The sequence below is a fragment of the Mauremys reevesii genome, linkage group 5 (assembly GCF_016161935.1).
Source record: "Mauremys reevesii isolate NIE-2019 linkage group 5, ASM1616193v1, whole genome shotgun sequence".
NCBI classification, from domain to species: Eukaryota; Metazoa; Chordata; order Testudines; family Geoemydidae; genus Mauremys; species Mauremys reevesii.
The window spans coordinates 120,881,380-120,893,478 of NC_052627.1; the positions used below are offsets into that span (position 1 = coordinate 120,881,380).

The following is a 12,099-nucleotide window of genomic DNA, read 5'->3' on the forward strand; positions in this document are numbered from 1 at the left end:
AGTTGGATGAGCAACCATCTCAGAGAGCTGATTTTTAAAAAAAGCAGAAAGCCTATAAGGAGTGGAAGATGGGAGGGATCAGCAAGGAAAGCTACCTTATTGAGGTCAGAACATGTAGGGATAAAGTGAGAGAGGCCAAAAGCCATGTAGAGTTGGACCTTGCAAAGGGAATTAAAACCAATAGTAAAAGGTTCTATAGCCATGTAAATAAGAAGAAAACAAAGAAAGAAGAAGTGGGACCGCTAGACTCTGAGGATGGAGTGGAGGTTAAAGATAATCTAGGCATGGCCCAATATCTAAACAAATACTTTGCCTCAGTCTTTAATGAGGCTAACGAGGAGCTTAGGGATAATGGTAGGATGACAAATGGGAATGAGGATATGGAGGTAGATATTACCACATCCGAGGTAAAAGCCAAACTCGAACAGCTTACTGGGACTAAATCGGGGGGCCCAGATAATCTTCATCCAAGAATATTAAAGGAACTTGCACATGAAATTGCAAGCCTATTAGCAAGAATTTTTAATGAATCTGTAAACTCAGGGGTTGTACCTTATAACTGGAGAATTGCTAACATAGTTCCTATTTTTAAGGGAAAAAAGGTGATCCGGGTAACTACAGGCCTGTTCGTTTGACATCTGTAGTATGCAAGGTCTTGGAAAAAAATTTTGAAGGAGAAAGTAGTTAAGGACATTGAGGTCAATGGTAATTGGGACAAAATACAACATGGTTTAACAAAAGGTAGATCATGCCAAACCAATCTGATCTCCTTCTTGGAGAAGGGAACAGATTTTTTAGGCAAAGGAAAGGCAGTGAATCTAATTTACCTCGATTTCAGTAAGGCATCTGATATGGTTCCACATGGGGAATTATTAGCTAAATTGGAAAAGATGGGGATCAATATGAAAACTGAAAGGTGGATAAGGAACTGGTTAAAGGGAAGACTTACAGCGGGTCATACTGAAAGGTGAACTGTCAGGCTTGAAGGAGGTTACTAGTGGAGTTCCTCAGGGATTGGTTTTGGGACCAATCTTATTTAATCTTTTTATTACTGACCTTGGCACAAAAAGTGGGAATGTGCTAACTGTGAATGACACGAAGCTGAGAGGTATTGCCAATACAGAGAGGGATATCATTACAGGAAGATCTGGATGACCTTGTAAACTAGAGTAACAGGATGAAATTTAATAGTGAAAAGTGCAAGGTCATGCATTTAGGGATTAATAACAAGAATTCTGGTTATAAACTGGGGACGCATCACTTGGAAGTAACAGAGGAGGAAAAGGACCTTGGAGTATTGGTTGATCACAGGATGACTATGTGCCACCAATGTGATATGGCTGTGAAAAAAACTAATGCGTCTTGGGATGCATCAGGTGAGGTATTTCCAGTAGAGATCAGGAGGCGTTAGTAACATTATACAAGGCACTGGTGAGACCTCATCTGGAATACTGTGTGCAGTTCTGGTCTCCCATGTTTAAGAAGGATGAATTCAAACTGGAACAGGTACAGAGAAGGGCTACTAGAATGATCCGAGGAATGGAAAACCTCTCTTATGAAAGGAGACTCAACGAGCTTGGCTTGTTTAGCCTAACCAAAAGAAGGCTGAGGGGAGATATGATTGCTCTCTATAAACGTATCAGAGGGCTAAATACCAGGGAGGGAGAGAAATTATTTAAGCTCAGTACCAATGTGGACACAAGAACAAATGGATATAAACTGGCCATAAGGAAGTTTAGACTTGAAATTAGACAAAGGTTTCTAACCATCAGAGGAGTGAAGTTCTGGAATAGCCTTCAAGGGGAACAGTGAAGGCAAAAGACATATCTGGCTTCAAGACTAAGCTTGATAAGTTTATGGAAGGGATGGTATGATGGGATAGCCTAATTTTGGCAATTAATTGACTATTAGCGGTAAATAAGTCCAATGGCCTGTGATGGGACACTAGATAGGGTGGGATCTGAGTTACTACAGATAATTCTTTCCTGGGTGTCTGGCTGGTAAGTCTTGCCCACATGCTCAGGGCTTAGCTGATCGTCATATTTGGGGTCAGGAAGAAATTTTCCTTCAGGGCAGATTGGCAGAGGCCCTGGGGGTTTTTCACCTTCCTTTGCAGCATGAGGCACGGGTCACTTGCTGAAGGATTCTCTGCACCTTGAAGTCTTTAAAACACAAGTTGAGGACTTCTATAACTCAGAATAGGTCAGGGGTTTGTTACAGGAGTGGGTGGGTGAGATTCTGTGGCCTGTGTTATGCAGGAGGTCAGACTAGAAGATCATAATGGACCCTTATGACCTTAAAGTCTATGAGTCAGTATTCATTGGCAGTACAAGACTCACACTCATTGTAGTGAAGATGCCCATCCAAAAACCAGGCTCTCAGGTGAAGCATCTGCAGATCGGGATGTCTGATCCTGCCATTGTGTTGTCTGAGCAGTTCAGGGAACGTCAGTAATGGAAATGGAGGATGCTTCAAAATACAGAGAAGAGGAGGAAACCAAAACTGGTGAGGCCAGAATGGGGCAATCAGGATGACCATGGCACTCTCCTGCTGAATCTTGTGGAGGACCTGGGGAAGGAAGGATGGGGTGGGAGAAGGCATAACTTATCTGGTCCGACCAGCAGATGACATTAGCATCACCTTGGGAATAGCCTCCAATCCAATCCCTGGAACAGTCCTGGAAGCATTTGGTGTTAGTGTGGGAGGCGAAAAGATCCCTGTTCGGAGTCCCCAAATGGTCAAAAATGCTTATGACCACAGTGTCGTGCAGCTCCCATTCGTGGTCGGCCACAAAATTCCTGCTGAGAGCATCTGCAATCATGCAGGGTGGCTCTAGAGTCTTTAAGGGATGTCTGGTTAAAGAAGTGAGATTCATCAAAAGGGAAGGCCACAATTGTGTTCTGTATCTCCCTTGTGAAACGAGACTAATGCATCCAGGATTCCCTCCTCATGACAATTCCTGAGGCCACAGTGTGCAAAGATGTGTCCGCTGAATGTACTGCAGCTGGAGCATTCTCTCACCGACCAGTTTGCCTTCTTCTAAAATAGCCTGGAAGAGGGTATGATCCTGCTGGAGAAGCTTGTCCACAAGGTCTGCTAACTGGCCATAATTCAAAAAGTCATATATTGCCAGTAATGCCAGGTAATTAGAGATGCGAAACTGAAGGCTGGCTGAAGAAAAGACCTTATGACCTAGGAGGTCATATCTCTTATCCGCCTTATCTGTCAGAGTGGAACATAGGATTGTTGCCTAGCCCATTCAGTAGCAGCCTGAATAACCAGGGAATTGGGTGAAGGGTGAGAAAACAGAAACTCAGATCCTTTTTAGAGGAACATAGTATCTTTTTTCTGCCTCTTCGAGGTGTGTGCGCAAGTGGCCAGGGTATCCCAGACAGTACATGCTACCAATCAACAATGCCATTCTTCAGCAGGCACCACCCTAGCTGGTAATGATGCATGAAGAATGTCAAATAATTGATGTTGGCTGTCCTGCACCTCCTCCAGTGGAATGTGGAAGGCATCGGCCACCCTCTAAGCCTGTTCCAGGAATTGATATAGTTGGCTGGAACAGGGAGGAAGGAATTGACACTGCTGCATCTGGAGACGATGGGAATCTCTCCAGATCCGGCGGCACCGGATTCAGGCTAGCTGGTGCATCCTCCCAACCCTGGTTCCGAATATCTACTAGACGAAGGCCGGAGTGGCAAGATAGGGGACTCCTCTCAGATGGATCAGGAAGATTCTGAAGGGGTTATTGGGGCCAAGGCCCCCAGTACAGCCAACCAGACAGATCCGGCAGTTGCTGCAGTGGACAACACAGACTGGGGTACCAGTGGCTCCTGTGCTGAGTCGGTGAAACCTTTGGCTGTTTATGCCAGCGGTACAGGAGAGGCGGACCTTGTGTTCCATCTGAGTCCCCCAATGCTGAGGAGTCACAGCCTTGTTTGAACTGTGGTACTGTCAGAACCAAGTCAGTCACAGGGGTGAGCTCAGGAACACAATCCAAATGCAGCAAGTCCATTGCTCTTATGAGGCAAATGCACCGAGAGACGTGGCAATCTTACCTCATCCAGGGCAAACAGTTCATGAATGGAGAACTGCCTCGGAACCAATGATTTCTGTGATTTTGGTGGTACCGATCCAGAAGGCGCACGTGACTCAGTAACTGGGACCAGCAGGTCCAGTGTTCTATGTGACTTCTTGCCATGCTTGTGAGCCTGGAAACGCACTGCTTTGCCATGACTGAACTTGTAGAGGATGAAATGTCCTTCTTGGGCCTTAAGGAAGATTTACTGCCATGCTTATGACATGCTTCCTTGCCTCATGGCTAATCCCTGGCATGGAGTCCTTAGTACTGGTACTGGCAGAATCAGACTGGGACTCCGCAGTAGGAGGCGTGCTGCTCGACTGCTCAAGCCGATGTACAGGGTGTTCCCTGGCCTGGATCCGACCATGGCTTCATGGCGATCTCTACGAGGTGCTTCTTGAGGCGGAGAGCCTGGCCTTCCTAGGTATGGGCTGGGAAGGAGAGACAGATATTGCACCTTGATGCAACGTGGACTTCCCCCAAGCAGTAAAGGCAGCGTTGGTGCTCATCACTGATCAAAAACAAGCGATGGCAGGAAGCGCAGATCTTGAACCCAGGCATCTTCAGCATAATCCAGTACCCAAGCGTGGGTGCTGGGGGACGAAGGGGGTCAGTAAAACAGTATCCTGAAGTCCTTAAAATCCTAAAAAACACTAATACTAAATCTACTACAAAAATAACAGAATACTGAACTATATATAAGCATAAAACAGTTTTTCCCCCCTATATTGAGGAAAGTGCGTCACAAGAGACCAGAGAACAGAAGACACTCTGAAGTGGACCATGCGGTGGCGAGAAGGAGTCTGCCCTGCCCTTTATCGCCTCAGTCAAAACCATGAGGTAGACCCAGGGCCCATGTGTGGACGAAGGGACAATGCTATTTTCAAAAGCTCCATGTGCATGTGCATAACCCTCAGTGGGACAACAGGGAACATCACTCAAATGAGACAGGGATACAAGGAATTACTGATGTGTGCCATGAGCCTGGCCTACAGAAGCAGTGGGTGACACTCTAGTCTAGACACAGATAGGCTAAGACAGGAGCAGTTTACAAGGGAATGGGGGACACACACAGCTCCTAGCATGGGGAAAATGGGAATCCCTGGTAAGGGAAGAGGGGGCACACACAGAGCCCCTGCATGAGGCGAGGGGAGAATGGGTCACAACAGTATGGGGGAAAAGGGCATGGAATAAAACAGCTCCTGGTGGGGGATTGAGGGGCACACAGAGCCCCTAGTTGCTGGGAGTCCCTGAAATGGAAGAGGATGAGAGGGTGACATACAGAACAGCTGGGGGGGGGGGAGGGGGGAGGAAAAGGAGTCATGCAAGGAGCCCTTGGTTCATGCACTGATCTTGGCCTCCAGAAGCACCAAAGTATGCAACCCCCTAGTTTAACAAATTTCCACACACAAAACTTGTTTTCAACTTACTTTCAGCAAAAGTAATTTTATATTATATTATATTTATATTAAATGAAAAAATGTAAGTCCATTCATCAGACCTGTAATTTCCAAGTTTGACCCAAATGATATCCTGGAAACGGAGTTTCTTTCCAGCCCTACAGTCATTGCAGTACCAGCTACCATCTGGCATTTCAATATTTAAACAGTCTGGGTGAAATGCTGCAGGACATGACTCACAGCACAAAAGGCTTCCTCCTGTGTACAAAATAAAAGATTGAAAGTTTAAGTTTCAAGGGGGAAAAAAGTTTAGCATTTAAGTGTGATTTAAATCACAGTAGCACGTAACTAGACACTACATTTGTTTTAAAACTGGTTGGAACATACTGATCTGCAACAAATGGATATCACTCATTCATATGAAAACACCACAGAAAACCTCATTAACTTGGGTGAATAGAAGACTCAGATTACTAAATTATACAAACTAGCAATATGCCGTGTTGTTTTAGTCCTATTTAGCTGTGACACAGAGTTTTCCAGACCTAAAGAAGACCTCTGTGTAAGTTCAAAAGCTTGTCTCTCAAAGCAACAGAAGTTGGGCCAATAAAAATATTACCTCACCCACCTTGTCTCACAAATTAGCACATGAACTAAAAATAAAATAAAAGCTAGGATAATGCATCACAAATTGTAATTACTCCATTTTATTTTAACAATTGCAGTTTAATTTATGACAATGCTTAACATTATGTAAATTTTTAATAAAAACTAGAATCTAAAGAATGTTTCCAATCAAATTGTATCAAGGAGAGGGGTGATCTCACTATTTTGCATGTGTCACATTTGGTACTGCAAAGCAACACCCTGGCACCCCCATATTCACCATATATATATGGTGATATAATTATGATGTGTTTTGTACAAAGCATGCTTTGTGAGGTATCATTTAAAAAGTCTGTATCTGTTGAGCATTAATATCCTGTTAGATTGTATGTGCTATCATTGTATGTGAAGTTATGAAGTCTTGCTATATGTGTGTGTTGCTGAAATATGTTGGGAAACACCCACAACCAGCCTTTCAGGTACAACAATGGAGAAGCCAGGCAGCATTGATGGCCAAGTAAGGGGAATACATGCGCACAAGGACTACCCCAGGAACTATATACAACGGAGACCTCTCAGAGAGAGCATGTAGACAATGGAGACTGCTTGACTCACCTCATAGCAAAAGATCTTTCCAGCAAGCTGGAGGATCCTATAAAGGAGGGGAAGTGACATCATCATTTCTCCTCTCTCCCCCCACAACTCAACACCTGGAAACACATCTGGAGGACAAAGACTGAACTGGGGAGGTGGTCCCAGGCTGGAAAGGAGAATCCCAGCTTGTGTATTAAGAAACTATACCATCAGGGTGAGAAACTGCTTAATTCATATCCTTTTTAGTTTATAGAACTCAGATTGCGATTTTACTTTGATTTCTTAGCTGACCAACTTTGATCTGTATGCTTACTACTTATCATCACTTAAAATCTTCCTGTAGTTAATAAATCTGTTTTACATTTTACCTAAAACAGTGAGTTTTGCTTGAAATGCTTGGGAAATCTACTCAGGAACAAGAGCTGGTACATGTCCTCTTCGCATTGAAGGAGGGGTGGACTGGGTAAAAAACGTACACTGGTCAGGCTTCTGACCAGGGCAAGATGGTACAGCTCTGGGGTCATAGGGCTGGGGAGCTGGGGAGAACTGGCTGGAGCCTCTCTATTGTTGATTCACGAGTGGCTAGCAAAAGTATTCATGTAATGCAGCTGGGTGTGTACCTGCCTTTGGATGTCTGTGTTAAGTGCAGTACCTTGAGAGGTTTGCAGCTTGTCACAGCATCACAATGTGAGAGGAAGCCCAGGTTGCTGAGACAGAGGGCTCAGTGGTACCCCATTTCCAGACTGCACCTTGTCACAGTGTGCATGAATTTTCAAGTGGGTAGTTAAGCAAACTGTGACTTAACAAGCTTCCACAGTGTTTATTTAATTTGTCATCAGGTCTGGTAGTTTACTTCCTCCATATTCTAATCACCACTGTGTACAGTGGCTGCACTCATTAAGCTTCTCTGCATAACAATTAAATCAAAGGGTAGTTGGACAAAGTGCAAGTAAAAAAAAAAAACCCAAAAAACTTAATGACATCTGCAGTTAACAAGATATTCCAATACCTTCAACAACACTTTGAAGAAATCTGAAGTTACACCATGTGTCTGGTGTTTTTCTTTAAATATCTTAATAAAATACATTGAAAAATGAATATTTAGATGCTGATTAGTTTATACTTTTAGTAAAGCAATAAAATATAAAGATTTGTACATCAATTTACCTTTTGAGCACACAAAGCACCAGCTCACATTGATGTGCGCATGATGACTTTTTCCTTTCATGGCCGTGAAATGATTGGTACAAACAATGCTGTTGGAAGTGATCACTGCACACCCTGCAGCAATGCAAACATCTCCAGCATGGTAAGCGACAGGACAGCGAATACACCGCATCATTTTGCCTAGCAAAAGCAGAATAGTTTTATATTATCTTTCTAAACTAGAGATTTAATTGGTCTGCAGATATACGCAAAAAATGTTTTTTATTACTGCATAATGTAGCCTATAAACATACATACAAAATGTGAAAAACACCATATCTTTAAAAACCATGCATTTTAAATTCAATCAGAATACTGAATTAATGCAGGTTTTCTACACTGAGTTTTGCTTTTAAGGAAGAAGAGATCCCACACTGAATTAAAGGCACTGTAACATTCTAAGAAGAGCTTCACACATACACAACAGAATGTGTGTAGTAAGTTGTTTAAAAAAAAGAAAAGCTTTACGTACATATTAAAACCAAAGGGTCCCCAAATTAACAGCATTTCATTGCATGTTATTATTTATATAAATATTCCCAATTCTCTCTCACTTGCACTCTCCCATATCTGTCATATCTAATTTCTAGGCAGTTTAAGAAAGAGATGTCTAACTTTCAGTATTTATTCTGTGACATGACTGGCACAACTTGACAAGAAACAAGTAAGAATACTCATGACAACAGATAATTATTCATGTACTTCTACATGTAGTTTCCCAGATAATAAACTCTATTTTGTATATATGTGTGGGGATCTGCAATTGGCACATACTAAAGGGCAAATTCTGCTACTCTTACTCATGTAAGTACTCATTCACATGAGTAGTTCAGCTAACATTAACGGGACTATATATGCAAGTGCTGAAGGAATGGGGCCTGAAACAGTAATAAAAGTGGTATAGTGCATAGGTGCCTTATGGCTTTTCAGTCCATTTTAACACTTTTCCCAACCATTTTTCTACTTTAGACATAGCACACACTCCTTCTTGAGTTGTTCTGAATTATCAAGGTGAAAAAAACAAAACACAACCCCCCCCCAACATTTTATTAGGGCAGTTGATTAATTGCAGCTAACTCACGCGATTAACTAAAAAAAATGTATCGCAGTTAATTGCAGTTTTAATTGCACTGTTAAACAATAATATACCAACTGAAATGTATTAAATATTTTTGGATATTTTTCTACATTTTCAAATATTATGATTTCAATTACAACACAGAATACAAAATTGGCCGTGCTTACTTTACATTACTATTTTTATTACAAATATTTGCACCGTAAAAATGGCAAAAGAAATACTATTTTTCAATTCACCTCATGCAAGTACTGTAGTGCAATCTCTTTATCATGAAAGTGCAACTTACAAATGTATATATATTTTTTGTTACATAACTGTACTCAAAACAAAACAATGTAAAACTTTAGATCCTACAAGTCCACTCAGTCCTACTTCTTGTTTAGCCAACTGCTAAGACAAACAAGTTTGTTTACGTTTAGGGGAGATAATGCTGGACGCTTCTTATTTACAACGTCACCTGAAAATGAGAACATGTGTTTGCATGGCACTTTGAAACGTAAGTACCTTGTAATGCCAGCAACAAGTTATGCTAAACATTTGTATGACCCTTCATGCTTCGGCCACTATTCCAGAGGACATGCTTCCATGCTAATGACGCTTGTTAAAAAAAATAATGCGTTAATTAAAATTGTGGCTGAACTCCCTGGGGGAGAATTGTATGTCTCCTGCTATGTTTTACCCTCATTCTGCCATATATTTATTGTTATAGTAGTCTTGGATGATGACTCAGCACGTTGTTCATTTTAAGAACACTTTCACTGCAGATTTGACAAAATGCAAAGAAGGTAACAATGTGAGCTTTCTAAAGATAGCTACAGCACCCAGCCCAAAGTTTGAGAATCTGAAGTGCCTTTCAATATCTGAAAGCGATGAAGTGTGGAGCATGCTTTCAGAAGTCTTAAAAGAGCAACACTCCAATGCAGAAACTACAGAACCCAAACCACCAAAAAAGAAATTAAACCTTTTGTTGGTGACATCTGACTCACATAATGAAAATAAACATGCATCGGCCCACATTGCTTTGGATGGTTATCAAGCAGAACTCATTATCAGCATGGACGCATGTCCTCTGGAATGGTGGTTGAAGCATGAAAGGACATATGAATCTTTAGCGCATCTGGCATATAAATATTTTGCAATGCTGGCTTCAACAGTGCCATGCGAATGCTTGTTCTCGCTTTCAGGTGATATTGTAAACAAGAAGTGGGCAGCATTATCTCTTGCAAATGTAAAACTTGTTTGTCTGAGCGACTAGCTGAACAAGAAGTAGGACTGGATTTGAAGGCTCTGAAGTTTTACACTGTTTTGTTTTTGAACGCAGTTATTTTTTGTACATAGTTCTACATTTGTATGTTCAACTTTCATGATAAAGAGATTGCACTACCATACTTTATTAGGTGGATTGAAAAATACTATTTCTTTTGTTTTCTATAGTACAAATATTTATAATAAAAAATAAATATAGAGTGAGCACTGTACACACTGTATTCTGTCTTGTAATTGAAATCAATATATTTGAAAATATCCAAAACTATTTAAGTAAATGGTATTCTATTATTGCAGTGATCTCCAACCTTTTTACGCACAAGATCACTTTCTGAATTTAAGAGAAACCCAGGCTCTACCCTGTCCCTTCCCCGAGGCCCCGCCCCACTCACTCCATCCCCACCTCTCTCTGTCGCTCTCTCTCCTCCACCTTCACTCACTTTCACCGGGCTGGAGCAAGGAGGCTGGACTTCGGGAGGGGATGCAGGCTCTGGGCTGGGGCCGAGGGGTTCTCAGTGTGGGAGGGGGCTCTGGGCTGAGTCTAGGGGAGGGTGTTGGGGTGCAGGTGGGGGTGAGGGGTGCAAAATCTGGGAGGGAGTTTGGGAGCAGGAAGGGATGCGGGCTCTGGGAGTGAGTTTGGGCGAAGTAGGGTGCTCTGGGCTGGGGAAGAGAGTGTTGGGGTGCTGGTTCTAGGAGGGGAGGGTCAGGGCTGGGGCGCAGGAGGGGGTATGGCGTGCTGGCTCTGGGAGGCCTGCCCTGGCCCCACGCCGCTCCCAGAAGGGGCCAATGTGCCCCTGCAGAGAGAGAGGTGTGTGTGTGTGTGTGTGTGTGTGTGTGTGTGTGTGTGTGTGTGTGTGTGTGTGTGTGTGTGTGTAAAAAGATGTCTGTGGCTCTGCACGTTGCCCCTCTCTGCAGGCACCGCACCCACAGTTCCCATTGGCCACAGTTCCCCATTTCTGGCCAATGGGAGCTACAGGGGTGGTGTTTACAGGCAGGAGCAGCACAGGGAGACCCGTGTCCCCTCTTCCCCTGTGGGGGGTGTGCTGGCCGCTTCTGGGAGCGGTGTGGGGCCGGGGCAGGAAGGGAGCCCACCTTAGCGACAGCCCTATTACACTGCGGGACTTTTAGTGGCCGGAGATCGCGATCGACTGGGAAAGTCTCTAGGATCGACCAATCGATCATGATCAACCGGTTGGTGACGTCTGTATCAACAGTGCAATTAATCACACAATTAATTGTTTTAATTGTTTGACAGCCCTAATTTTTATTGTTATAGATAAAATAAGTACATGAATAAGAAGTGGCCATATGGAATTTTACTCAACATAGAAAAAAATTACTTTTGATCAGGGGTCCATCATGAAATACATAAATCTGAAGATAATTTTCTTTCAGAAAACTATTAGTGACCTAGGCTCCAAGTGAAAGTGCCTCTTTAATTACAACCAGAGTCCTCCTACCACATCACTATAATAAAGTATGTTGAATGGGTTGAACAAGATTAACAGCTCAGTTAGCAGAGGTACCTTTAATTCTTTATGTACAACAATGCTAGTTGGAGCTAAACAAAAGCAACTCAAAGTTTAAGAAAAAAAATCTGACACCCCCCCCCGCCCCCAAAACGAAGGAATACCTTTTGATATTCTTGGATTTGAGGGGTTAGTAACATGACAGCTTACACAGCTGTGGAAAGGACATCGAAAACCTCTGTTCTCAAACACAGTAAGATGAAATTTTCTCACACAAGCCTCATGGTAGAATTTACCACACTGGGATACAATACAGCGTTTCACATCTGCCTTTCTCTCCTTACACACAAAACACGTGTGAACACCTAAAAATAAAAGCAATAAAAGTAA

General features: G+C 42.7%; 1 protein-coding gene across 5 annotated transcripts in view; it reads right to left on the reverse strand.

The window, feature by feature from the left end:
• NSD2 (nuclear receptor binding SET domain protein 2) overlaps positions 1-12,099 on the reverse strand; it is a 172,445-nt gene that overhangs the window by 37,408 nt on the left and 122,938 nt on the right. For all 5 annotated transcript variants that reach the window (XM_039541944.1, XM_039541941.1, XM_039541942.1 and 2 more), the window contains 3 exons: positions 11,874-12,074; positions 7,855-8,034; positions 5,589-5,745 (listed from right to left, as the gene is read on the reverse strand). In XM_039541944.1, coding sequence (XP_039397878.1) covers positions 5,589-5,745; positions 7,855-8,034; positions 11,874-12,074 — 538 coding nt within the window. The remainder of the gene's footprint in view (positions 1-5,588; positions 5,746-7,854; positions 8,035-11,873; positions 12,075-12,099) is intronic.